The 27,252-nt window shown below is 40.9% G+C and overlaps 2 protein-coding genes across 2 annotated transcripts; both read right to left on the reverse strand.

Annotated features, from left to right (window-relative positions):
- Window positions 1–13,368: 13,368 nt before the first annotated feature.
- On the reverse strand, window positions 13,369–14,361 carry LOC115797125 (uncharacterized). The gene is made up of 3 exons (XM_030753605.1): window positions 14,309–14,361; window positions 13,842–14,201; window positions 13,369–13,724 (listed from the first exon to the last, which is right to left on the reverse strand). Exons 1-3 carry the CDS (start codon window positions 14,355–14,357, stop codon window positions 13,489–13,491), a joined length of 645 nt encoding a protein of 214 aa, XP_030609465.1. The 5' UTR covers window positions 14,358–14,361; the 3' UTR covers window positions 13,369–13,488.
- Window positions 14,362–16,338: 1,977 nt separating this feature from the next.
- LOC115797124 (uncharacterized) lies at window positions 16,339–19,030 on the reverse strand. The gene is made up of 4 exons (XM_030753604.1): window positions 18,898–19,030; window positions 17,511–17,566; window positions 17,044–17,403; window positions 16,339–16,926 (listed from the first exon to the last, which is right to left on the reverse strand). Exons 2-4 carry the CDS (start codon window positions 17,557–17,559, stop codon window positions 16,691–16,693), a joined length of 645 nt encoding a protein of 214 aa, XP_030609464.1. The 5' UTR covers window positions 17,560–17,566; window positions 18,898–19,030; the 3' UTR covers window positions 16,339–16,690.
- Between the last annotated feature and the right edge of the window lie 8,222 nt (window positions 19,031–27,252).

Genomic DNA, 27,252 nt, shown 5'->3' on the forward strand with positions numbered 1-27,252 from the left:
CACACACACACACACACACACACACACACACACACAAAAAGAAAGTGAGTGATTCTATGTCTATGTCAGAATTCCTCACATTTGAAATCTTGAGCTTTGGCATGAAATACTGAAAGAAACGGTTTCATTTTGAGAAGGTGTGGCCAAAACTTGCAGGTCTTACACATTTTTAATGATGCAAATATTGGTATCATATAGCAGAAGCAGAAAACACATGATCCTGGATCATAACAGACTCTAAAAACTACAAAGTCTGGACTGACAGCAGCTGCAGGTGAACTAGGTGAGTCGTTACCTGCTCACTCATTGATGATGTAACAACGTGCAGATAATAATCAGCTGTTAGCTTATCAAGGCTCTAAATGATTTTCACAGCTGCTGGTTTAGTCTTTGTGTCTTTATTTTCAGAGTTCAGAGCATCATTCCTGCCTCTGGTTACAGCACTGATCTCTTAATCACTGAGAGAGTCAGACTGATCAATAATCAATCAATCAGACAAGTTAGACAGAACTGAAATGTTGGTAATGATCCCTGAAAGTGCAGCAGGTCAAACTGAACCAGCAGCTGATCTGGAAACTGTGATGGACGTTTACAAGAGACTGAAAATAAGAGAGCAGGAAAAGGTGAGCCTATAGCGCCACCATCTGGACAAACAGGCTCATTTCAGCTGTCTGACTGGTCTGACTGGAGTTTTGATATTAAAATGCAGCATTTATGTGAGATTGTTTTAATGTTACTCTCTACATTAGTTGTTGCTGTGATGCTCCTCCTCTATAATACATATAACTCATTAATACTGTGATAGAAACACTGTTTGTAGCTGTTCTGTTGAGTTTCTCTGTTTAACTCTGAATCTGTTTACAGGTGATTTCTGTGATGAGAATCTAATTATTTATGATTTACTTTTAACATTTTATAAGAGAACATTATTTAAAATGAAACTCAAACACTTTCTAACTCTGTAAACATGAATGTGACTCTTCTTCTGATGACCTCACAGCTCACTGCTCAGTGTTTATATCTGCAAACATTTATTTATCTGACATATCTGACACAGACCACAGTTAAACACTTTTGTCAGTCCCCAGAGCTGGTCCAAGCCTTGAAGAATTTGATTTTGGTTCAGATATGCAAAATGTAAAAAAGTCAAGTAACCTGAGATAAACTTTAAATTTTATGTAGACACTTCTAGATAGGCACATAGATTCACATTGACATGACATCCTGGTAATTTATCTCTTGGCCATCTTTGTTATTAATGCTAAAAAGTCCTGAGTCTTTCCTGGGCCATAGATGATCTTTTAAATTCAGCTTTCCCAGCGTGTCTCGCTCCAGGACTTTAGAGTGAGGTCAACATATTTCAGTAAAATTGCCCAGCTTTGTGGAGAACCTGAGAAAGGTTTGTACACCTTTTCTATATTTCCAAAAAAACCCTTTGAAGTCCGCCGATTCTTTGGCTGCATCTAACACCATCAGACTGAGTGTATGTGCACTGCAAGGCACATAATAAGCTCTTGGATTTTTGGCCAGTAAGCTTGCATGCACAACTTTATTTCTTCCCCGCATATTTGCACCATTGTCATACAGTGACCTCGGCAATCCTGGAAGGGAATGTTTAAGTCTTCAAGCCTGTTAAGGATGAGCTCTGACAACCTCAGGCCAGTGGATCCAAGGAAGTGCTCCTTTATGTGTGGGGTTTTGTCCATGCTTACTGTACTGATCACAACAGACATTTGTTCCTGGTGGCTGATGTCTGACATAGAATCTAATATTACTGAATAGTACTAAGACACTTTGATTTCCCTCACCGTACTCTGCATTATTTTATCACTGATGCAGCCCATCAATTCATTCTGGATAGTGTTGCCCAAGTAGGTGGTATGCTGTGCTCCACTGTCTATATGTCTGATGTGATTTTTTAAGATCGGATCAAATTTTGCCATCAATTCCATCTCCTTGAGGAAGTATCAAAAGACCCCCTAAGTGCAAGATTTCTCTGTGCCAAAGACAAAGTTATATGATCAGACAGATTAGCACATCTCCCCAATGATTTTTTTCTGCCTCTATAAGAGTCATCTCTGTTGCATCAATGGTCTTCCCGTTAGAAAGACGAAGGCTGAAATCTTTCCACCTTACCATACTGTGACAATGATCTTGGCTATTCTCATGCTGTCGAAGCAGTTCACCCAAATTTCTGCAATCCCTTAGAAGACAATTTGTAGACTTTCGAGAAAATAAAATGTAACAAAACCCTGGTGGTCAGGGGGGCCCTATGCAGCCCCATATGTCACCTATGGGCCTTTGGCCAGCTCTGTGAGTCCCATTAACATACCTGGATGAACGAACCCTTCCTGTATGGATGCAGTAACTGAAGAGGCAACTGCCCAAATGTCCAAATATATACAATACAAAGAAAGAAATAAAAAAGCTCCAACAATGACAAGAAATGCTTTCACTCTAATTTATTATTTCTTGCAGTGTTAAAGTTGAATAAATCTTTATTGATCTGCAGAAAATCAAAGTTTGTCCTGACTGTTGGAGCATGGAGGGATTGTGTTTTCCAGATGTGATCCAGATGCTGCTGTTTGGTTCATGTATATCTTTCCTTCCATAAATCCAACCTGTGAATGTTTGAATGATGGAATCAGTCACTCAGTGAATGTGATCAGTCCCCTGGGACCTTGTTTGGTCTCCATGCAGCAGAGCTGAGTTTCATGTGATGATCCTGTTCTTGAAGCAGAAGAAAGTCCAGCAGGAAACCAGAGAGCAGCTGATCTTTGTGTCCTTCACACTCAAAGTTCATGTAAAAGCATCACTTCCTGTTTATAACCTGAATACTTTGTTACACTTCATTACATCACAGTCTGACTTCATTCACTCATTACAACAAAGTGAATAAAGAGTGAATGAAGTCAGACTGTAGATTTTCTTTCTTCTAGCTGTACTGGCTGACCTTTGACCTCATGTGCTCATGACTCTCCACCTCTGTCACCTTCAACACATCAAACCTGGTCAACATATCCCAACAACGACTGTTCTTCCTGAGGAAGGTGCAGCAAGCACAGCTCCCCCAGAAACTGCTGCTGCATTTCTGCAGAACCACTGAGAGCATCACAGCTGCTGAGCTGAAGGACCGACACCACGAGGTTTTACACACACGAGGTGTCAGAGTCCACATGGCTGAAACATCATCATATCCCACAGTTGAAAGCAGATTAACACACACAGAGGCCCAAATGTAGAGAGCAGAGGGAGGTGATGCAGTTCAGTGATTTATGTTACACAAAGAGGAGCAAAGACCCACAGAATGAGGCTGAGATTTATACACAGACACGAAGAAACGAGCATTCAAAGTAAGAAGCTCAGAGAAAAATCTGAGAGGTCGTTCAGGTTGAAGAGAATACGCTGTGCTTGAAGTGTGAGGCTGAATAAGGAAATGAACGCAGGGACGTGACTGAGGAAAGGAAGAGGAAACAGAGCTTGGATGATGGGGGGTAGCTAGTCAGCTAGTGAGAGCAGGAGGGAGAGTCTGAGGACACCCGGTGGACACTTGGAGGAAGACAGGCCTGCGGAGGATGGGAACAACAGCCTGCATGGAGGAGGTGAGAGGAGGAACAGAGGATGGAAAAATGTTTGGAGGCCACGTCTGACTTCACTGCAGAGGAAGAAGATCCTGTGATGGATTCAGACCTCAGTCTGACCAACATGTTTCACACCTGTGTGCTGTTTGGGTCTGCTGGACTTGTTTTCAGTGTTTATTGAAATATTTCTGTTTGACTTTGTGATATTATTTCTAATTCTGTCAGAGACTAAATGTGACTGCACATAGTGTTCAAGTGTTAGTTTTAAAGAGTTTTAAAAAGCTCTGAGTGTTTGAATCATGTTTAGTTACTGACTTGTTGAATGTGTGTAATCCAGCAAAGAGCCTGAACTTGTTCTAAAGATGCTGAGTCCTTATTGAACTTCCTGTGAGCTGAAGCTCAGCAGCTGCTCTGTTTCCTTCACTCTGAGGATCGTCACACACTCTTGATGACTCCTGTCTCTGATTAAAAACATACAGAAAGTCACAACAACTCATCAAGTTTGCATTTATTTGCAATAAGAAGAAACTGGATGAGTCACATCAGAAGAAGCTGAGAGGACTCTCAGACATCTCATTATTTAATCAGGCATCGATTATTTCTGCTGCATTAACTTCAGTTCAACAGCAGGAAATATTCTGCCACTAAATCAGTTGTTACAGGAAGAGAGTCTCGTAGTCTGCTGGAGGACAAAGTCTTACCCAAAATCTCTGGGAAGTGAACTAGCTTTTTGCTCTTTTATTTCCTTCCTACAACAAACCAGATCAGAGCAGCCAGCAAAGCAGACAGTGGAGCTGTTAGTGCTGTTAGACCATGTACAGCATACAGGGTGGTCCTTCCCCAGCTGTTTACTTCTGGACTCACAGTTGGTCTCAGTGTTTGGACCTGATGAGCAGCTGTTAAAGACCAGAAATAAAAGTCAACTATCTGGACTTTTGTTGCCATTTTCATAATATTATATAACACAAAGTGTGTCAACTTACCAGTGATGCTGACTCTGCATCTTCCAACACTGAAGCCATCATCAGTGTTGACCTCACACAGGTACAGACCTGAGTCATCAGTCCTGAGTCTGGACACTTGAAGTCTGATTCGTCCTTCTCTGAGGGCGTCTTTGTCACTCTGGACTCGTCCTGAAAACTTTGCATCCTGAGACTCTGACACCTCAACACCTTCATGGACATGATACAGGACAAACTCTTTATGATCAATGATCAGGTCACAGAGGATCTTCAGTGACGTGATGGATCTGTCAGGTTTGGTGGTGAACGTCCACTCCAGTGTGATGTTGTGGTTCTCCTCTGCCTGATAGGAGGTCTGTGTCACATTGACTACAAATGATCCTGTTGAGGAGACAGAGAGGGAAAGAGAGGAGCAGACACACTGAGAACTGGAACAAATCTGTTGTTGAGCTTTATTTGGAGTTCATAAAGTGAAGCTGTAAACTAACCAGAGACACATGAGGTGAGGATGAGGAGCAGCAGGATCCTGCAGATCATCTTCTCCCTGTGAGAGGAGACAGAGGTGAAGAGTCAGCAACACATGAGGTCAAAGGTCAGTCAGTACAGCTAGAAGAAGGAAAATCTACAGTCTGACTTCATTCACTCATTCCAACATCTGATCCTGTTCATGATCCTGATTCTTACACTGACTGACCAAAACTAGAAGAACTACAACCAGAAGAAGAACCTGCACTTTGATTTGATCTGAAAATGTTTCACATTTTAAATCTTCAGAGCTGCAGAAATGTTTTTCTTCCTCATGGTAGTGCCATGTTTCAACTGATAAACAACTGACGAATGGCCGCTGAGGACAAATTTTCATGTGAGTCACTGATATATTTTGCTGTGTTATCTGAGAATGTATCTGTGTGATCTAAACACTGTGATCACAGGACAGACAGAAGCTGTTTGTTAGAAATGGCTGCAGATAAAATGTAAAAGTCTGAATCTGAGAGAAAAAACAAATGTTGGAAAAAGTCTTTCTACCCGTCTAATATCTCAGAGTTTCCACTGTCTGGATAGACTGTACAAACAGTTCATATTTTAATGTAACAGAAATCAGTCCTTACTTTTATTTATTGAGCTGATGATTTTAAATTCACTGAAAGAGGATTCAAACAAATAAAAAAATAAAAAAACATACTCACAAATGCAGAGCAGAAGTAGAACAGAAGTAAAGACAGTAGAGTAGAATAAAAAGATAAAATAAACCTCTCCTCTTGTTTCAGTTTGTTGTTGTTTATCCTCTTCAAACAGATGATTCATCGTTGCAGTCACTGATGACTCCATCCTTCCTCACAGGAACTGCAGCACAGTTATGTGGTTTCACTGTCAGATGATCGGGCACAAAGTCCACTGTTCCCTTTTTTTTATCATGTTCACGTCTCCATTTGAATTTGCTCTGTTGTTATTACACAACCCACAGTCCAAATGTTTGCAGAAAAAAATGTTTTTGATCAGTAATCAATAAATCATTGATTACGAGTTGAAGAAGGAAATCTCCAGCCTCTGTAACCTGTAGTTGATGTTGTATCAGAGTCTCCATCAGTTAGTTAGCTTTAGAAGCTACATTTGAATCAACACAGACTAATAAAGTGTTCATGGATCCAGAATCTGAATTTATGTTTAACTGTAAACTTTAAAGTCTCAGAGATTAAACTGAGAACATCAAGTTGAGGTGAACAGTTTGTTTCTTCATTAATTCATCTTCATTAATCACACTCAGTGGGGGACTGTCCAGTGAGCAATGAAACCTTTTCAGTGGTCCGATCAGTTTGTTAAAGAGAGAAATTGATCAGAGATTGTAGAGCAAAGAAGTTATTTAGAGTCTGAATCACAGAGTCATGGAGATGTTACTTTTATTTTTATTGCACAAAAGTACAAGCGTTTGGTGATAAAGAGCAAACTGTGTTCAGGACAGAAACAACCACATTATACAGTTTACACATCTTCAGGTCTCAGCAAGCATCTGCACAGACAGCATGCTAACAAAGAAGCAGCCAAGAATGCAGACTGATGATAAATCTGAGTGTATGCTGACCCCAGTACAGCAGCCAGAGCCTGAACTTCAACAGGTAACAAAGGCAGTGATCAGCAGTCAGGTTTACAGCTTCCCTTATGGGACCATTGTTCACCCATGTATGATTAGCATAGATGGAATAGATAGAGTCACGTACTTTGCATGAACCCTTCTCTCGTCTCTTATGCAAAGTGAAATGACTCTGAGAATGCCCTGAAAGGCAATTTTCTTCCCTCTCACTCTTTCAGCTGGACTACTCGCTCTGCATTGTCACTGAGTGCTGCACACCCAAATTTTGTGTCACCCTGCAGTTCTGCAGAATGTCGGCATAAAGAAGAGGAAACAACAATAGTAACTATTTTATCTTTAACCTCCTTTTATGGTTTTTATGTCCTTCTTGTTGCTCTGTGTTTGTAAAATGTTCAGAATGACAGGACGTCTATGTGAGCGCTCAACTCTTCACTCCTGCTATTATCATTAGTTATAATATTAATATGTTTTACCAGGTGATGCTGCAGTTTAATACCAAATTTTTAATTTCAGATAGATTATTGTTCACTCCCTCTGTTGTTAATCTATTGACTGTAATTTTTTCAGAAAGTTATAGAAGTGAGAACAAGATCTCTGATTCAAAGTTAATGTGAGAATACAGAGTCACAAGTTCCAGTTTATACTTTGCTGTATATTTTCTTATCACAAGATTATTATAATGCTAGAATGAAGACTTCATTCATAACACAACACAACACAACACAACACAACACAACACAACACAACACAACACAACACAACACAACATGTTGTTCTGCCTCAGCATGAGGGAAATGACTGAGATTATCTCCACATGAGGCGTTCAGGTGCATTAGACTCTGTTTTATTCCATGATCTGTTTATTGTGATTATTTCTATGAAACAAAGCAGTTTCATATAAAATAGTTGTGTTGTTGTATCCTAGAATGAACCATCTAAATGAGTCTGACCTTTGACCTCATGTGTTGCTGACTCTTCACCTCTGTCTCCTCTCACAGGGAGAAGATGATCTGCAGGATCCTGCTGCTCCTCATCCTCACCTCATGTGTCTCTGGTTAGTTTACAGCTTCACTTTATGAACTCCAAATAAAGCTCAACAACAGATTTGTTCCAGTTCTCAGTGTGTCTGCTCCTCTCTTTCCCTCTCTGTCTCCTCAACAGGATCATTTGTAGTCAATGTGACACAGACCTCCTATCAGGCAGAGGAGAACCACAACATCACACTGGAGTGGACGTTCACCACCAACCCTGACAGATCCATCACTTCACTGAACATCCTCTGTGACCTGATCACTGATCATAAAGAGTTTGTCCTGTATCATGTCCATGGAGGTGTTGAGGTGTCAGAGTCTCAGGATGCAAAGTTTTCAGGACGAGTCCAGAGTGACAAAGACGCCCTCAGAGAAGGACGAATCAGACTTCAAGTGTCCAGACTCAGGACTGATGACTCGGGTCTGTACCTGTGTGAGGTCAACACTGATGATGGCTTCAGTGTTGGAAGATGTAATCTCAACATTACAGGTAAGTTGATTTAAATAAATTTGAATAAACTTTGGCTGCTGGAAATTTCTTTGCCAGCCATTTTTACATGCAGCACTTTACAACATTATTCAGTTTGAGTTAAAACAATGTCTGTTATTTTGGTGATGATCTGATTTGTTTTTGGCAGCTTTTCATAAGTCCAACCTTCGGAGATCAACAATGAGTCCACAACCAGAAAGCAGAGAAAGGCAGAGTGTTGTTGGACTGACACTGGTACTATCAGTACTAGCTGCAGTGCTCATCTGTGCTGCGCTCTGTTTTTTTTACATAAAAAAAGGGACCCAACCCTTGATGAGTGTCTCAGAAACCCAGCCTATCAAGACTTAGAGGACACTTTTTGGAGGACCAACTTTCTAGCAATGCAAACTATCAAATAAAGCCCAAAGTCACACATTTACTACACACACTCTTCAACATCTGTTTAAGTGCCAAAAAATCCAGTTATGGAAAAAGATTATATTAAGTTTTGGCAGCAGTGATGTCATGTCAGTGTCAATGATGATGATGTTTTTATTAAAAAAGAATTCAAAGGTCTGAACGAGCTTGTTCTGATTTATCTCATCATGCTGATCCATTAGAAGTTCAGTCCAACAGCTTCATCTCTCACCTGCATGAAGACTGAATGAATGTTCCTGCTAAAATATCATTAACATTATGAGTTAGTCAGGATTGTTTACATTAGTAATGTTTATGCAGAGATTTTGTTAATGTAATAAATTGTAGATTGTAAATAAATATCATTTTTATGAGAGAAGTTGTGATGAATTACCTTCATTTATTTTTAATCAGAGTTGAAAGGACCTAAAAGAGTTTATCAACAACACAAATTACAAACTGTATTCACACCAATGCTCGACAGTCCTGTCATGACGGCTGAACTTCTGTTACCTTCTGAAGTGAAACATTTTTGAGTCACTGGACTGCAGGAGCAGCATCAGCTGATGACTGTCGTTTCACCCCCTTATTGCTTCATATAACATAATTACAGTTTCCTTTTCCAGCCAGCTGACTTCACTGATATTATTTCACTCAACTTGAAATTTATCACAATTATTTTGCCAAGTGTATTTAAAATGAGACAATTTGAGTGAGATTTTTCCTCCAAATAAACTTGTTTAAATCATGTGGTTGAACTGTCTGACTTCTCTTTAGTGATTAACTGGAAAAAACATGCTGAGTGAGAAGCTCACACCAAGAGTCAACACAGTTTGTGTTTCATGGAAATCTTAATCCTGCAGAGTGGAGTCTATGCAGACCCCAGAGGAATAAATGTATCACATCAGGTTTCATTTCTTTCATCTTTATGCTTAATTTGTGTTTTGATTGGTGATTTTTAAAAATACAAATGCTTTTAAACCTCTTTCATCACTTTCCACAGACACACACCTCATGCACCCAGACGTGGGATGAGCTTGGATGAGAATTTTTCAGTGCAAACGCTGCATCCAGATGAAGAGAATCGATCTTTTGGGGATTTTCTTACCTGGATTATTGAGCCTGTATCAAGACATTCAGATCTCATGTATTTAAATGGCTGCAGGACTCCTGCACTGCTTACATGCAGCTGAGAGTATGAAAAGTAACTCCTATACAACAGAGGAATTTTCTCAAGAAATGCAATAATTAATATTTTTCACATGTTAAATCACAAACCAGCAATCTGGATGCTATTTTTAAATAAAATTACTGTACTTTACAACTGTATATGATAGTAACGGTACATTTTATGTTTCTAATAAAGTCTTAAAGAGCTTCACAAACTCAAAGACCTTTAAAAATATGAAGATTTTTGAAGCATAAAAAAATAACGCCAAAACTAAAAATAAGCTCAACTTTAAGCAGAGGCTCAGACTTTTTAGGAAACCACCAAACATTTCTGCTCCTCATTTCCTTCCTGCAGGCTGTCTTCCTCTAAGTGTCCACCAGGTGTCCTCAGACTTTCCCTCCTGCTCTCATTAGCTGACTAACTACCCCACCCATCCACACTCTATTTCTAAATCCTCACCTCAGTCACCTGTAAGTTTTCTCTCAGCTTCATATTTTGAATTCTTGTTTCTTCATCTCTGTGTTTAAATCTCAGCCTCATTCTTTGAGTCTTTGCTCCTCTTGGTGTGACATAAATCACTGACCTGCATCACCTCCCTCTGCTCTCTACATAATTCATAATGTAGAGAACTGCATGAACACACAACTCTGACACCTGCTGTGTGTAAAATATGACCGCACATTAAAGAAACACTTATCTATACAGTAAATATATAAATCTGTCACACATGTAGAAACTCACAGAGCTACAGAGAGCTTTGTAGAAGGATCAGCAGCTCAGTGGTTAAACAGTCCTGTTACATTATGGAGCTCCAGGCTGTAAACTTTAAGAGCAGCATGAAAACAAACCTGCAGACACTGAAGCTGCTTTAGAGATTCATTAAACACAGTAAACAATGAGTCCTCTTTACTTTGGTTGGATTGTTTCTGTGTGCGCTCACAGTGAAGCTGATGGAGCTGCAGTTGTTGAGCAGTGGTTGCTGGGAGGACTGTGTACAGTGTGTCTCTTTGTAACAGGCGTCTTCCTGGGACATCTCTGAGAGCTAAGGATGGGATGATTGATACAGACGTTTCAATACTGTGTCGAGTTTCTGAAGGGCAGATGTTCTGAAGCACAGCTCTGAAATTTGGTCCAAAGCACCCACATCACCTGACTGTGTCTAAGTGAGGTTTCTGTTTTGTTTTGTTTTTTCTGTTTTTAAAATTTGCTTTATTTTTTATTTTTAGAGCATTTTTATCTCTCAGGCACTTTCCAACTTTTTTTTTAAATATAAATGTTTTCTATGTTAAATCTTATTATTTTAACTATGTAAAATTAGTATGTGTATATAATAATGTGGTGGGATTGTGTGTAAAACTTTATTGCAATGCATCAGAAAACAAATCCCTCTGACTATCTGTGTGTTTGCAGTGTAATAATTAAAGTGTCATTTTCAACATTTGACTCTTGAATTATTGACGAAAAAATAACTTTATGATTCTTTTAAATCAAAACTGTTAATGTTTTTGTTAAGTTGAAACTTATTTATTTATAAAAAAAATTAATTGTACATTGTACAACTGTTGTTAACATTAAAAAGTTCATAATATGAAAAAAAAAAAAAAAACCTGCAGTGTTTTATTTTGTATCCTGACTGATTCTGTTCCAGTTTCATTGCAGCTCTCATCATCGGTGTAATCCTCAAAGATGTCGCGAGATGTCGCAAAGCGCTCTGAAGAAGGTAAAAGCCTCTCAGAGGAGCTGCAGCAGAAATCCTGCAGTCATGGAAAACTGCATTTTTACTTTTTTAGGATGTAAACTCAGGATGATGATAACAGATGCTGAACTCTGTCCCAGCGGAAACAAATACAGAAATCTAAACTTTTACCTTTTTTCCTAACAGACGCTCCTCTGTTTGATTTAAAACCCAAACTCGTCTCTATGAAAACAAGCTGAGCTGGACTCTGAGTACAAATATGTGCAGTCATGTTACCTGGCTCTATGAACAACTGGACTCTTATTGATGACAGTTTCAGAGTGCAGAGAGGAGAACAGAGAGGAGGTAGTGATAGCTTCACAGCAGCTCTGTACCTGCTCCTGAGAGGCGCTTTGGTTAATCACTGCGCATGCGCCACCTCACAGCAAGAAGGCGGATCAGCTGTGAGCGGTCTGAGTGACACTCCCACCTGGTCTCTGGCTCCTTTGTCCAGCCTCGGTTCCTGTTTATTGTCGAGGAAATCCAGGACAGATCAGCGCGGCTGCTCCGAGCTTCGCTTCCTCTCCATGAAACACAGATCAGTGTTTGTGGTGTTTGCGGTCGGCTCCACTCTCACTCTGGAGGAAATACCCGGTGAATCGACAGGGTTTGTCCATCGGTCGCTTCGAGCTTTAATCACGGGTGAGTCCGATCTTGGTTTCTGCTTCTCCTCGAGGAAGTACCCGATGAGAGGGTAAACAGGCACCGGGTGGTGTTACTGCTCCTCTCTGTTCTCCATCAGCTCCCTGGAAGTGGATTTACATCCTCCGTGGATCTGTATCCCTCCGGCAAGAAACACGGTCTGCAGGGCAGAAATCCAAAGTGGGACCGAGTTGGAAAGAGAGCTTCGCCGTCCGGCTTGTTGAACACGTTATCCTCCCTGTGACAGAGACACACCGTAAAGATGAATACAAAGAAGTGATGTTTTATATGAGCCCTGTACATGTTTGGAGACTATCCCAGGTGTTCTTGAGTCAAATATATATTTATAGGAATGAGCTGCTCTGCTTTTCTTCTTCTACTCTTAAATAAATGAACTGCGGTCGGTTTGGGGAGTAACTGTGTGAGCTGCATCTTTAAAGGAGTCTTTACAGAAGCTTTTAGGATACTTTTCATCTCTGAAGTTGTGGAAACGCAAATGTAAGAAACAGATCAGCAGGTGTGAAAAACAGTCCAGATTTTAAGAAGGTTTGATTTCTGATGATGCCTTAAAATGTTCATATATTTGTGATTTCACTTGTTAACAGACTCATTACTGAGTGTTTGACACTAACTGCAGCAGGGTGAAAAATGTGTCCTCTTGTGTGCGAGTGCATTTCCTAACAGCAGTGATCGTGTCTCTTGTGCTGACTTGAAGATAGGACTCATCACAGGATCACAGAGTCATCAGCACACTTTAAAATGCTCCTGTTTTCAGAGCTGAGTTTATAGATTCAAGTGTTTCAAACATTTTAAATGATTATTAAACTCTCGTCCTCCCTTTGATGAACCATGTGGAGTATCAACACACACACACACACACACACACACACACACACACACACACACACAGGAGTCATAACTTCTGTCACATAAATAAAGATTTATTTACAATATGAACACTTTATAAACAGTAACATTAGGAACAGTAGAACATTGCACATTGTAACTGTGACCATCCACAGTTAAATTATTAGGACTTCATTATAACAGTTATTTTGACCTGTTGAGTTCAGGCACATTTTAAACAGTAATTATTGATCACAGCTGATTGGAGATCAGCACAGTGATCAATCAGTCTACAAACTGAAGAGCTAAATATTAAAGATTCCTCTGAAAATGTCTGACAGACCAATGAAAGAAGCTCCAGGAAAAAGAAAAGTCCTTCTTTGATCTGTGTGATCAGAGCTTTGAATGTTTACCTCAGTATTTTGTGATGATGGCTGCAGACTGCAGACAGTGTTTCTCAGCTCACACTGAGCTTGATGCTCCCACAAAGCTTCCACTGCAGACCCAGCTGTTAACATGTGGATCTGTGGAGTTCAGGGAGCTCCTCAGTCACATGAAGCAGCAGGATGAGACTCAGAGGAAGAAGTCGAGGTGAGCACGCTGCTCAGAGACTGTTTACATGATGATTGTGTTTCTTTTTTGTTGTTTTTCAAGCACAGTGTGATGAGCAGAGCTGCAGCAGCTGCTGTCAGTATGAGAGCAGCATGGAGGCCGATCCTTCCTCGACTCTCTGTCTGTGGGTTCACTGTTGGAGTTTGAGGTTTGGGCTCATCAGCAGCTGCTGGAAAGGACACAAAATATTATTTTATTCCTATGATTTATAAAATGTATATTATCCGAAAGTTCAAATCTAAAATACAACACTTTTTTTTGGCAAAGTTCTACTAAATCAACTTACCAGTGACGTTGAGTCGACATCTTCCAACACTGAAGCCATCATCAGTGTTGACCTCACACAGGTACAGACCCGAGTCATCAGTCCTGAGTCTGGACAGTTGAAGTCTGATTCGTCCTTCTCTGAGGGCGTCTTTGTCACTCTGGACTCGTCCTGAAAACTTTGCATCCTGAGACTCTGACACCTCAACACCTCCATGAACACGATACAGGACTGAGAGCTTATGAAGAGTAATCAGAGTACAGAGGATCTTCAGTGAAGTGATGGATCTGTCAGGGTTGGTGGTGAACGTCCACTCCAGTGTGATGTTGTGGTTCTCCTCTGCCTGATAGGAGGTCTGTGTCACATTGACTACAAATGATCCTGTTGAGGAGACAGAGAGGGAAAGAGAGGAGCAGACACACTGAGAACTGGAACAAATCTGTTGTTGAGCTTTATTTGGAGTTCATAAAGTGAAGCTGTAAACTAACCAGAGACACATGAGGTGAGGATGAGGAGCAGCAGGATCCTGCAGATCATCTTCTCCCTGTGAGAGGAGACAGAGGTGAAGAGTCACCAACACATGAGGTCAAAGGTCAGTCAGTACAGCTAGAAGAAGGAAAATTTGATCTAAATATGATGCCATAACTATCTCTGATCATGCTCCACTTCTAATGGATATTAATCTAAACAAACTATTGCCTGAACGCCCTCCATGGCAGCTAAACACACGTCTTCTCTCACAGAGCAGCTTCAGTAACTACATTTCAAAGCAGATAGTTTTTTTCTGTCCATTAACAGAACCCCAGGGGTCTCTGCAGCTCTTCTTTGGGAATCACTCAAAGCTTTTGTCAGGAGAGAAATAACCTCTTATGCTCATTATGAGGAAAAAGTTAAAGAAAAATACTCACTGCTGTTGTCGCTTCGTCTATTCACACACATTTTGCAGACAAGTCTGAGTTAGTTACGTATCTGTCACAGTGCGAACACTGTGGTAGAGCCAGCCGCTTTTATAGGTCGGGACACTGGGAAGGGGAAGCCGATCGGCCCGCCCCTTCGGAACGTCCCGACCTCCCGATTGGCCAGTCATTTGATGACTGCACAAACCTGTCTGTGATGAGTAACAGACAGGTTTGTGCGCATTCATCAAATGACGGGCCAATCGGGAGGTTATAGGAGGAAGACAAGGGAGAAAGAAAAGCACCTCTTGAATGATTATATTTGAATAAACACGGAATAGATGTGTTGCCAAATGCAGCCTCTACGAGTGATAATGTCATTTCTGAATATTGCTGTAATCCAGAAGCAGTCACACTGTTTTATTCCATGTTCTGTTTATTGTGATCATTTCTATGAATCAAAGCAGTTTCATATAAAATAGTTGTGTTGTTGTATCCTAGAATGAACCGTCTAAACGAGGCAGTAATCACAGAAAATTCTACTGTAATCTTTTATTTACAGGTTTCTGTTTCTACACATTTTGTATCCAGACTCTGTTCAGGCTCCAACCTGACTCATAATTATAGAAATGAGTTCAAACCAAATGAAGCTCAATGTGTTTGTTTTCATTCACTTTCATTTGTTCAGTCATCACACACATTTATTATAAGCTGATATTTTTATAACATTCACACATAAATGTCTTTTGTCCCTCTGGTGGTCAAACTCTGTAACTACAACACTGTTTCTAAATTACTTCAAACCTGCTTTGGTGTTTCTGCAGTTTCTTTGTGTCTGTTTTGTATCTGTTGGAATGAGTGAATGAAGTCAGACTGTAAGTTAAATGGTAAGTTGATTATTAGAACTTAACTTTTTTAAACATTAATCACTGTCTGGGATGTTAAACTGGATTATTTGGTTAAATGTCAGCAAACATCATTGGTTGAAGTCCACCTTTTAATTCTGCACATCAACAAGTATCAACAAATATATTTTGGGTTTTACAGCAGCTGCTGATCAGCTCCAGCCTCAGAGACCGACCTGGAGTCCAGAAGCAGAGAGCTGTGGATGGACCACCGTCTTCCTTGTAGTGGGACTGACAGCAGCATCTCTGTTTGTCTGTCTGCTTGTTGTTTGTTTATGTTTAGGAATTAAAAAGAGAAAAAGACTCCAGAAAACTGCTGAGTCACCAGAGAGTTTGGGGAAGACTTCTTCCACTAAAGACTCTCATACTTTTAAAGTAAAACAGCTGAAATCATCAATGCTGCAGTTGATCTGCAAATAATGTTTCTAAAATCATTTTAGATTTTGTGCAAAAATATTTAAACTGTCTCCACTGAGTGGAGTACATACCTCAGCTTCTTCTTTGTTTGTTATTAAATACTCGTCCTCCCTTTGATGAACCGTGTGATGTATCAATGCTGTTTATTACACATACAGACACACACACACAGGAGTCATAACTTCTGTCACATAAATAAAGATTTATTTACAATATGAACACTTTATAAACAGCAACATTAGGAACAGTAGAACATTGCACATTGTAACTGTGACCATCCACAGTTAAATTATTAGGACTTCATTATAACAGTTATTTTGACCTGTTGAGTTCAGGCACATTTTAAACAGTAATTATTGATCACAGCTGATTGGAGATCAGCACAGTGATCAATCAGTCTACAAACTGAAGAGCTAAATATTAAAGATTCCTCTGAAAATGTCTGACAGACCAATGAAAGAAGCTCCAGGAAAAAGAAAAGTCCTTCTTTGATCTGTGTGATCAGAGCTTTGAATGTTTCCTCAGTATTTTGTGATGATGGCTGCAGACTGCAGACAGTGTTTCTCAGCTCACACTGAGCTTGATGCTCCCACAAAGCTTCCACTGCAGACCCAGCTGTTAACATGTGGATCTGTGGAGTTCAGGGAGCTCCTCAGTCACATGAAGCAGCAGGATGAGACTCAGAGGAAGAAGTCGAGGTGAGCACGCTGCTCAGAGACTGTTTACATGGTGATTGTGTTTCTTTTTTGTTGTTTTTCAAGCACAGTGTGATGAGCAGAGCTGCAGCAGCTGCTGTCAGTATGAGAGCAGCATGGAGGCCGATCCTTCCTCGACTCTCTGTCTGTGGGTTCACTGTTGGAGTTTGAGGTTTGGGCTCATCAGCAGCTGCTGGAAAGGACACAAAATATTATTTTATTCCTATGATTTATAAAATGTATATTATCCGAAAGTTCAAATCTAAAATACAACACTTTTTTTTGGCAAAGTTCTACTAAATCAACTTACCAGTGACGTTGAGTCGACATCTTCCAACACTGAAGCCATCATCAGTGTTGACCTCACACAGGTACAGACCCGAGTCATCAGTCCTGAGTCTGGACAGTTGAAGTCTGATTCGTCCTTCTCTGAGGGCGTCTTTGTCACTCTGGACTCGTCCTGAAAACTTTGCATCCTGAGACTCTGACACCTCAACACCTTCATGAACATGATACAGGACTGAGAGCTTATGAAGAGTAATCAGAGTACAGAGGATCTTCAGTGAAGTGATGGATCTGTCAGGGTTGGTGGTGAACGTCCACTCCAGTGTGATGTTGTGGTTCTCCTCTGCCTGATAGGAGGTCTGTGTCACATTGACTACAAATGATCCTGTTGAGGAGACAGAGAGGGAAAGAGAGGAGCAGACACACTGAGAACTGGAACAAATCTGTTGTTGAGCTTTATTTGGAGTTCATAAAGTGAAGCTGTAAACTAACCAGAGACACATGAGGTGAGGATGAGGAGCAGCAGGATCCTGCAGATCATCTTCTCCCTGTGAGAGGAGACAGAGGTGAAGAGTCAGCAACACATGAGGTCAAAGGTCAGTCAGTACAGCTAGAAGAAGGAAAATCTACAGTCTGACTTCATTCACTCATTACAACAGATACAAAACAGACACAAAGAAAAACTGCAGAAACATCAAAGCAGGTTTGAAGTTATTTAGAAACAGTGTTGTAGTTACAGAGTTTGACCACCAGAGGAGAAAAACATATTTATGTGTGAATGTTATAAAAACGTGTAGAAACAGAAGTCTGTAAATAAAAGATCAAAGTAGAATTTTCTGTGATTACTGCCTCGTTTAGATGGTTCATTCTAGGATACAACAACACAACTACTTTATATGAAACTGCTTTGATTCATAGAAATGATCAGTTTGACTGCTTCCAGTATTCATGGTGACCTACAGCTTCATGCTCCACCTGACAGCAATAAATATAAAGTCTTCACATTACAGCAAAATCAGAAATTACATTATCACTCGTAGAGGCTGCATTTGGGTATAACACCTTGTAACCTGACAACTAATATTATTATTATTATAACTAATGGTAACTGGACCACAAATTTCCGAGACCTGGGACCATTAAAGTTTTATCTTATCTCTTTTAAAGACTCTCAGAAACTTTTTACATTTTACTCAAAGTAACAGATCAACAGGAAGGACGCAGGAATCCCAGAAAACAGAGTTAAAGATAAAATACTCACTGCTGTTGTCGCTTCTTCTATTCACAAACATTCTGCACACGAGACGCAGCAAGCAGAGAGATTTCACTGTCTGTCACAGAGTGAACGCTGATGCAGCGCCAACGGCTTTTATATTATTTCACTTACGTCACGGTAGGACGGCTTATATAGTTATCCACTTACGTCACGGTAGGAATATAAAAGCCGTTGACGCTGCATCAGCGTTCACTCTGTGACAGACAGTGAAATCTCTCTGCTTGCTGCGTCTCGTGTGCACAATGTTTGTGAATAGAAGAAGCGACAGCAGCAGTGAGTATTTTATCTTTAACTCTGTTTTCTGGGAATTACCATTAGTTATAATTATACTATTTGTTGTCAAGTTACAAGATGTTATAGCCAAATCCAGCCTCTACGAGTGATAATGTAAGTCAGGTGACCTACAGCTTCATGCTGCACCTGATTGTCTCATTTGGCTGTAGCGTCTTGTAACCTGATAACAAATAGTATAATTAAAACTAACTGTAAATGAACCATAAATTTCCTTTTAAAAACGTTCAGAAACATTTTACTCTTTACTTACAATTACAGAGCGAAGGACGCAGGAATCCCTGAAAACAGAGTAAACGATAAAATACTCACTGCTGTTGTCTTCATGTTCTGCAGACATGTGGAGTGTGTTCTGGATCTGTCGCAGCGCAAACAGAGGCGACGCTTTTAAAGCAACCAACACAAAAAACACACACTTGCTGCAGCTTCAGGAAGCACACCTCTCATTCTCACGTCCTACACTTTTTTTTTTTTTTTTTACTGTCCGCTCTCTGACAGATACGGAACTCACTCCGCTACAAAGAAATAGGCGGAGTTCAGTATCTGTCACCGTGTGAACACACTCCGTCTATTTCTTTGTGTCTTACAAAGAGGAAGAGGGAAGTGTTCACCGACTAAAATTTGAGACCTGATTTAACTCTGATCTAAGAGCAGCTCTTTGAATCACACTGAACACAAACTGAAATGAGTTTTTTCGTCTCAGCACCGAAAATTTAACGCTTTGATTCTGCTGAGTTTGTCTCCTGTCAGCTTCTCTGATTCTATCAAAAAAAAAAAAATGACTCAATCACTGAGAACAGTAACAGAAACAATGGTGGGACATAAGATAAGATAAGATAAGATAGTGTTTATTTGTCACATGCACAGTTATACACAGTACAATGCACAGTGAAATGTATTTTGTACCTGCAACCTTATATACACACACATATAAATAAGAATAAAAAATAAAAAAAAAGTAATTCACACTATACACTATACTCTATATACTATACACTATACACACTTTTTAAATTATGATATTTACACTGTGCAATAATGGTCCAGTTAGGGCTCAGAGTTGAGCAGACGGATGGCTTGTGGGTAAAAACTCTTCTTCAACCTTTCAGTCTTAGCCCTCAGGCAGCGGTAATGCCGGCCTGATGGGAGCAGGGAGAAGAGAGAGTGTCCGGGGTGGCTGGGCTGTTTTAGGATCTTCATGGCCCTCAGCCTGCACTGCTTGGTGTAAATGTCCTGCAGGTTGGGGAGGGTGGTTCTGATGGTCCGTTCAGCTGAACGAACCACCCTTTTTAGGGCCATGAAGTCCTGCTTGGTGCAGTTTCCCATCCAGGTGGTGATGCTCCCACGCATGATGCTCTCAATGGTGCAGGTGTAAAAGTTCCTGAGCACCTTGAGTGGGAGCTTGAAGTCTCTCAGCCGCCTGAGGAGGTAGAGACGCTGTCTGGCCTTCTTCACAGTGATGTTTATGTGATGAGTCCAGGACAGGTCCTGTGAGATGGTCACTCCCAGGTATTTGAAGGTGTCCACTCTTTCCACCTCAGCACCACTGATGACAAGTGGATGGTAGTCCCTCTGCTGCTTCCTGCTGAAGTCCACAATCAGTTCCTTTGTTTTGCTGACGTTGAGCAGGAGGTGGTTCTCCTGGCACCAGTTCTCCAGGCGGGAGACCTCTCTCCTGTAGGCTGTCTCCTCATTGTGAGAGATTAGTCCCACAACAGCAGTGTCGTCAGCAAACTTGATGATGACGTTGGACTCTGATGTGGCCTCGCAGTCATGGGTGTACAGTGAGTACAGCAGAGGGCTGAGCACACAGCCTTGGGGGGATCCAGTGTTGAGGGTGAGGGAGGATGAGGTGAGGTGACCCACTCGTACCACCTGTGGTCTGCTGGTCAGGAAGCTGTGAACCCACCTGCACAGGGATGGGCCCAGGCCCAGGTCCAGCAGCTTAGAGACCAGCCTGGAGGGAACTATGGTGTTGAATGCTGAGCTGTAATCTACAAACAGCACTCTCACATAGTTCCCCTTACCAGTGTCTATGTGTGAAAGGGTCTTGTGGAGGAGGAAGGATATGGCGTCATCTGTGGATCTGTCTGGCCGGTATGCAAACTGTAGTGGGTCGAGGGTGGTGGGCAGTGAGGAGGTGATGAATGTCTTGATGAGTCTCTCAAAACACTTCATCACCACAGAGGTGAGTGCTATGGGCCTGAAGTCATTGGGGCTGCTGGGGTGTGGTTTCTTTGGGACAGGGACTATGATGGACTTTTTAAAGCAGGTGGGAATCACACACAGTTTCAGTGAGAGGTTGAATATCAGTGTAAACACAGGTGCCAGCTGGTCAGCGCAGGTCTTAAGGACACGTCCGCTAATACCGTCTGGTCCAGCCGCTTTCCTGGTGTTTACACGTCTAAACGCCCTCCTCACATCGCGCTCCGTCACAGTGAGTGTCTCCGCCCCTCATTTTCTCTCTAAGAATCCTGCAGCATGGTGGGAGCAAATGTAATCTCCCAGCATGATCTGGGTCAGCCTGTTGACGTGAGGTGTTATGGTTATATATGTGTTATAGTTGCGTTCCTGGCTCACAGTGCAGAACTCACAGTTGCCACCTATTGGTAGACTACATATGGCAATGACAGCACATCAGCTGAGAGTAAATGAGCTGAGAGCAGAGATGGTTTCTCTGCAGTAACTCTCACTTTGGGCCACAAAGACGTCTGACACAGAGGAGAGATTTTCACAAACTGCACACAGAAATGCAGTCACAGCTCAGAGTGTTTCACAGTGTTCACAAACACACGTCTGCATTTCTCCTTCAGCTTTCATTTTCACTTTGTCACAAGTTCTTTTTTTCCTGATCAGTTATCCAGCAGCTCCTTCCTCCTCTGTCTCATTCACACTGCTGCAGTCAAACTCAAGCAGACTTTACACATTTTTACACAGTTTTCATTCGTTCAGACTGAACACTGAATACTTGTTGCTATAAGAAAATCTTCAGAGCTCCAACAGCTTCAGGCTGCATTAAGATGCCAAATAACTTTTAATAATGTGGCTCTCTTTCCTCTCTCTCCTCCAAAGAGTTTGCTGTGACTCCGACCTTTCAGGCAGAGAGGACGACATCATCATCATCAGACAGTCAGAACCAGACTGACACGTCTCTCACCAACATGATGTGTTTTCCTCTCAGGTGTCACTGAGATTCTGTATAAAATGATCAGAGGAGTTGAGGACTCAGTGTGAGCAGTTTGATGGGCGGGTTCAAAGTGACAGAGACGCTCTGAGAGGAGGACCAATCAGATTTCATCTTCCAGAGTCACAGTTAAAGACTCTGAAACTACAACTGTGATCAGATTCTAACACGGAGATGAGAGCTCAGACCTCTGCTGAGTTTAGCTGGCAGTTTTTCTCCTTCTCACTGAGCTTTTAGTTGCAGAGAAAGTCAGCAGAGCTCTGAGTGCTGCTGCAGTGCAATGCTGTAACACTCACACTGATTTCCTCCACACAACATTTGGTCTGAATGTGACCCAGAAAAGTGAAGAGACTCCTAAAACTGACAACAGCTGAAGGTGAACGAGGTGAGTCGTTACCTGCTCACTCATTGATGATGTAACAACGTGCAGATAATACATCAGCTGTTAGCTTATCAAGGCTCTAAATGATTTTCACAGCTGCTGGTTTAGTCTTTGTGTCTTTATTTACAGAGTTCAGAGCATCATTCCTGCCTCTGATTACAGCACTGATGAAAGAAGTCAGACTGATCAATAATCAATCAATCAGACAAGTTAGACAGAACTGAAATGTTGGTAATGATCCCTGAAAGTGCAGCAGGTCAAAATGAACCAGCAGCTGATCTGGAAACTGTGATGGGCGTTTACAAGAGACTAAAAATAAGAGAGCAGGAAAAGGTGAGCTTATAGCGCCACCATCTGGACAAACAGGCTCATTTCAGCTGTCTGACTGGTCTTTGATATTTCAATGCAGCATTTATGTGAGATTGTTTTAATGTTACTCTCTACATTAGTCGTTGCTGTGATGCTCCTCCTCTATAATAGATATAACTCAGTAATTACTGTGATAGAAACACTGTTTGTAGCTGTTCTGTTGAGTTTCTCTGTTTAACTCTGAATCTGTTTACAGGTGATTTCTGTGATGAGAATCTAATTATTTAGATTTACTTTGAACATTTTATAAGAGAACATTATTAAAAATGAAACTCAAACACTTTCTAACATAAATGTGACTCTTCTTCTGATGACCTCACTGCTCAGTGTTTATATCTGCAAATATTTATTTATTTATCTGACATATCTGACACAGACCACAGTTACTCTCTTTTGTGAGTCCAAGCCTTGAAGAATTTGATTTTGGTTCAGATATGCAAAATGTAAAAAAGCCAATTAACATGAGATAAACTTTACATTTTATGTAGACACTTCTAGATAAGCACACATGAAACTCAGCTCTGCAGCAGAGCTGAGTTTCATGTGATGATCCTGTTCTTGAAGCAGAAGAAAGTCCAGCAGGAAACCCGAGAGCAGCTGATCTTTGTGTCCTTCACACTCAAAGTTCATGTAAAAGCATCACTTCCTGTTTATAACCTTATAATTATTCAGCTGCGGAGCTGAAGGACCGTCACCACGAGGTTTTACACAAACGAGGTGTCAGAGTTTTCAGAGTCCACATGGCTGAAACATCATCATATCCCACAGTTGAAAGCAGATTAACACACACAGAGGCCCAAATGTAGACAGCAGAGGGAGGTGATGCAGTTCAGTGATTTATGTCACACAAAGAGGAGCAAAGACTCACAGAATGAGGCTGAGATTTAAACACAGACACGAAGAAACGAGCATTCAAAGAAAGAAGCTCAGAGAAAAATCTGAGAGGTCGTTCAGGTTGAAGAGAAATACGCTGTGCTTGAAGTGTGAGGCTGAATAAGGAAATGAACACAGGGACGTGACTGAGGAGAGGAAGAGGAAACAGAGCTTGGATGATGGGGGGGGGGCTGACTTCACTGCAGAGGAAGAAAATCCTCTGATGGATTCAGACCTCAGTCTGACCAACATGTTTCACACCTGTGTGCTGTTTGGGTCTGCTGGACTTGTTTTCAGTGTTTATTGAAATATTTTCTGTTTGACTTTGTGATATTATTTCTAATTCTGTCAGAGACTAAATGTGACTGCACATAGTGTTGAAGTGTTAGTTTTAAAGAGTTTTAAAAAGCTCTGAGTGTTTGAATCATGTTTAGTTACTGACTTGTTGAATGTGTGTAATCCAGCAAAGAGCCTGAACTTGTTCTAAAGATGCTGAGTCCTTATTGAACTTCCTGTGAGCTGAAGCTCAGCAGCTGCTCTGTGTTTCCTTCACTCTGAGGATCGTCACACACTCTTGATGACTCCTGTCTCTGATTAAAAACATACAGAAAGTCACAACAACTCATCAAGTTTGCATTTATTTGCAATAAGAAGAAACTGGATGAGTCACATCAGAAGAAGCTGAGAGGACTCTCAGACATCTCATTATTTAATCAGGCATCGATTATTTCTGCTGCATTAACTTCAGTTCAACAGCAGGAAATTTTCTGCCACTAAAACAGTCGTTACAGGAAGAGAGTCTCGTAGTCTGCTGGAGGACAAAGTCTTACCCAAAATCTCTGGGAACTTGTTTTTGTGAAGCTTTTTGCTCTTTTATTTCCTTCCTACAACAAACCAGATCAGAGCAGCCAGCAAAGCAGCCAGTGGAGCTGTTAGTGCTGTTAGACCATGTACAGCATACAGGGTGGTCCTTCCCCAGCTGTTTACTTCTGGACTCACAGTTGGTCTCAGTGTTTGGACCTGATGAGCAGCTGTTAAAGACCAGAAATAAAAGTCAACTATCTGGACTTTTGTTGCCATTTTCATAATAGTATATAACACAAAGTGTGTCAACTTACCAGTGATGCTGACTCTGAATCTTCCAACACTGAAAATAATTCACATTTTAAAATCTTCAGAGCTGCAGAAAAGTTTCACAAGGTGGTGCCATGTTTTAACTGATAAAGGAAACTGGACTGTGGCGATAATTTCTTCCAACTTGAACTAAACCTTCACTGACTGCTGCAGGAAAACTAGACTTAGATCGTATCCTGGTGAATATCAGCTGCACACTGTGAACAGCAGGCTGAAGAAAAACGTGTCTTTAGTTTGATGATTGGAGTTACACAGACACACTGAGGTCGTGAGATGAGATAATGAGACACCTACTTCAGACTCTTGAAAAAAAGAGATAAAAAAAACTTTATCTCACAGTGGGGAAATTTGCATATTACAGCATCTCAAGTACAGAGAAGAAGGATGGAAGGAAACTAAATTCACTGAGTGTAGAACAGGACGTCTACCAGGCAAAGGAAAACAGGAACGTCACGATGACATGGCTGCTCCATTTCAACACCAACAGGCCTCCTGACTTCCTGCAAACAGACGTTAATAATGTAAAAAGGAGGAGGCAGATCATAACATCATTTTCCAACATACACATGCCCACAACAGCGGGAACGTGTATGTTATGATGTGCCACTCATGTTAGCTTAGTCTGAAAAATGCTCCACTTACTTTACAATCTCTTGCCAAGTGACTGACGATGACGTTGGTGAATGGTTGGTGACGCGTTTTACCCATAATACACTTGGAGAAAATATCAGTGATCCACTTGAAAATTTGTGTGTCATAAAGATAAATGTAAGAGTGAAAATAAGGCCACTCATGCAGCACAACATCTTATTCAATATTTTACACCTACTACATCACTAGTCAGCTGTACCCTTGACCATACATCGTGAACATCGGGATACAATCAGGAGAGAGCCTTCCTTCTCCACGTCTCTTCGGACACAACAGAAGCCTGGTTACCTGAAATCTTATCCTCCTCTCCTCTCTCCCATCCAGGCCCCCTCTAGACCCAGGCCGGGGGAGTGCCTCTCTCCCAGCCCCCCTGAAGCTCCGCCCCTGTACACAATAAACTGTGTCAGTATAAATAAAGAAACCACAGCACTGAGCCAGTACTGTAAACTGTAAATGTTCTCAGGATTTCACACCAATGTATTCAGGAAACGTTTGCTTAAAGAAAGAAAACCTGCTGCTAATTAACTCTGGTGCTGATGCTCATTAGAGCTCCCTCAGTTTATACAGAAGTGTGTTTGTATCAGCTCCTGAAGTCCATTCTTCTTCTATGGAGCAGTTTAGTCTTTATTTAAGATGAGACTTTTGTGCAGCTCTGCTTCAAAGCTCAGCACACTGAAGACAGTTTGATATTGGTCTCCAGTACAAATGAATCAGTCGACCATTCAGCAATCAGGAGATGTTGACCTTAAGATGAATGCACTTTGTTTGATAACAAACACTCTACTGGAATAACTGATGTGATGAAGGCCTCGTATTATCAAGTTTACATTACTGTGAAACAGTCGTCCATCACAGATCACCTCTCAGTTTAGCTCTTCCTGTAATGAGGCTGCTGTTAACATTAACTAAGGTTCCTGCTCAGAATCAAACTTTAGATGTAGTTATTTTGTTATCAGTGTTCAGGCATGTCAGAGACAAACACAATAGTGTCTCCCAAAGTAAACATCTCAGTTAATGTAGGGCGTGGCTTAGCTTTAGCTGTAGAGTCATGTTAGTGTCATTAAACAACTCGTGTGTGTTTACAGTTCTAAACTAATCTGTAGCCCAAGTATTGATTAAGGATGGTCCAGTGTGTCCTCTGCTAAAGGAGATAATCAATGAAGCACCTTTCATTAGTATGTAGAGACACAACAGCTGTTGTTATGGCTGCCATGCAGACACTTTGAGCTGATCTGTTAGCAGCTTTGGGATGTGGAGATGGTGCAGGTGCACTGCAGAGTGGACAGACTCTGAGGGCTCTGATGTTGTGCTGTCTTTATTGTTCTGTAGATGGTTGATGTAAATATGCACAATGATGCTGCTACTGATCAACTCTGGTACTGCAACATAACATTTCCTCAGACAGTAAATGTCAAACACCGACCCAAAAATCTTAAAAACTATAATTTCAAGGTGAAAAAATGTTTGTACTTATAACAATTTTTTAAATATTTGATATCTCAGTACTGTAAATTAATGCAGTTGTTCTGCGTAAAAATATATTTCAGTCTTTAACCTAGTAAGCTGCGTAATGTTTCATAAATGAGATTTTTTTTCATTTTCCATATTTAAAGTGGACCTATTCTGTTAGCACAGGAGCCCCACCCACCTGCTGTTCAAACCTTCTGTTTACGAACGGCAGCCAATCAGAAGTAAGTTGGAGCTAAAACTGTTTCATTTGGAGCATGAACTGACAGCAGAGGCTAGTTTTCTGTTTTCATAAGTATGTGAGGGTCTGTTTTATTCAGAGAAATTCAAAGCTCACTGTTACATGTGTAAACATATAGACCCCCCCCCCCCCCCCCCCCCCCAGTGATTTATTCTCAAGAATTTTACATTTTGTTCAAATAAAGTTTAAAAAACTACAAAGACATTAACTACAAATACCTACAATAATAATAATAATGCTCCAAGGTCACGTGTAAAATAAATAAAGAATAGTTTGAAAGTGAATCTTGCAAAGGTACTGTGGTAGAGTCCAAGAACAAAAATATGAAACTGAAAATGAGCACAATAGGTCTCCTTTATTATTTTC

Source organism: Archocentrus centrarchus, chromosome 18, assembly GCF_007364275.1.
Source record: "Archocentrus centrarchus isolate MPI-CPG fArcCen1 chromosome 18, fArcCen1, whole genome shotgun sequence".
Classification (NCBI taxonomy): domain Eukaryota; kingdom Metazoa; phylum Chordata; class Actinopteri; order Cichliformes; family Cichlidae; genus Archocentrus; species Archocentrus centrarchus.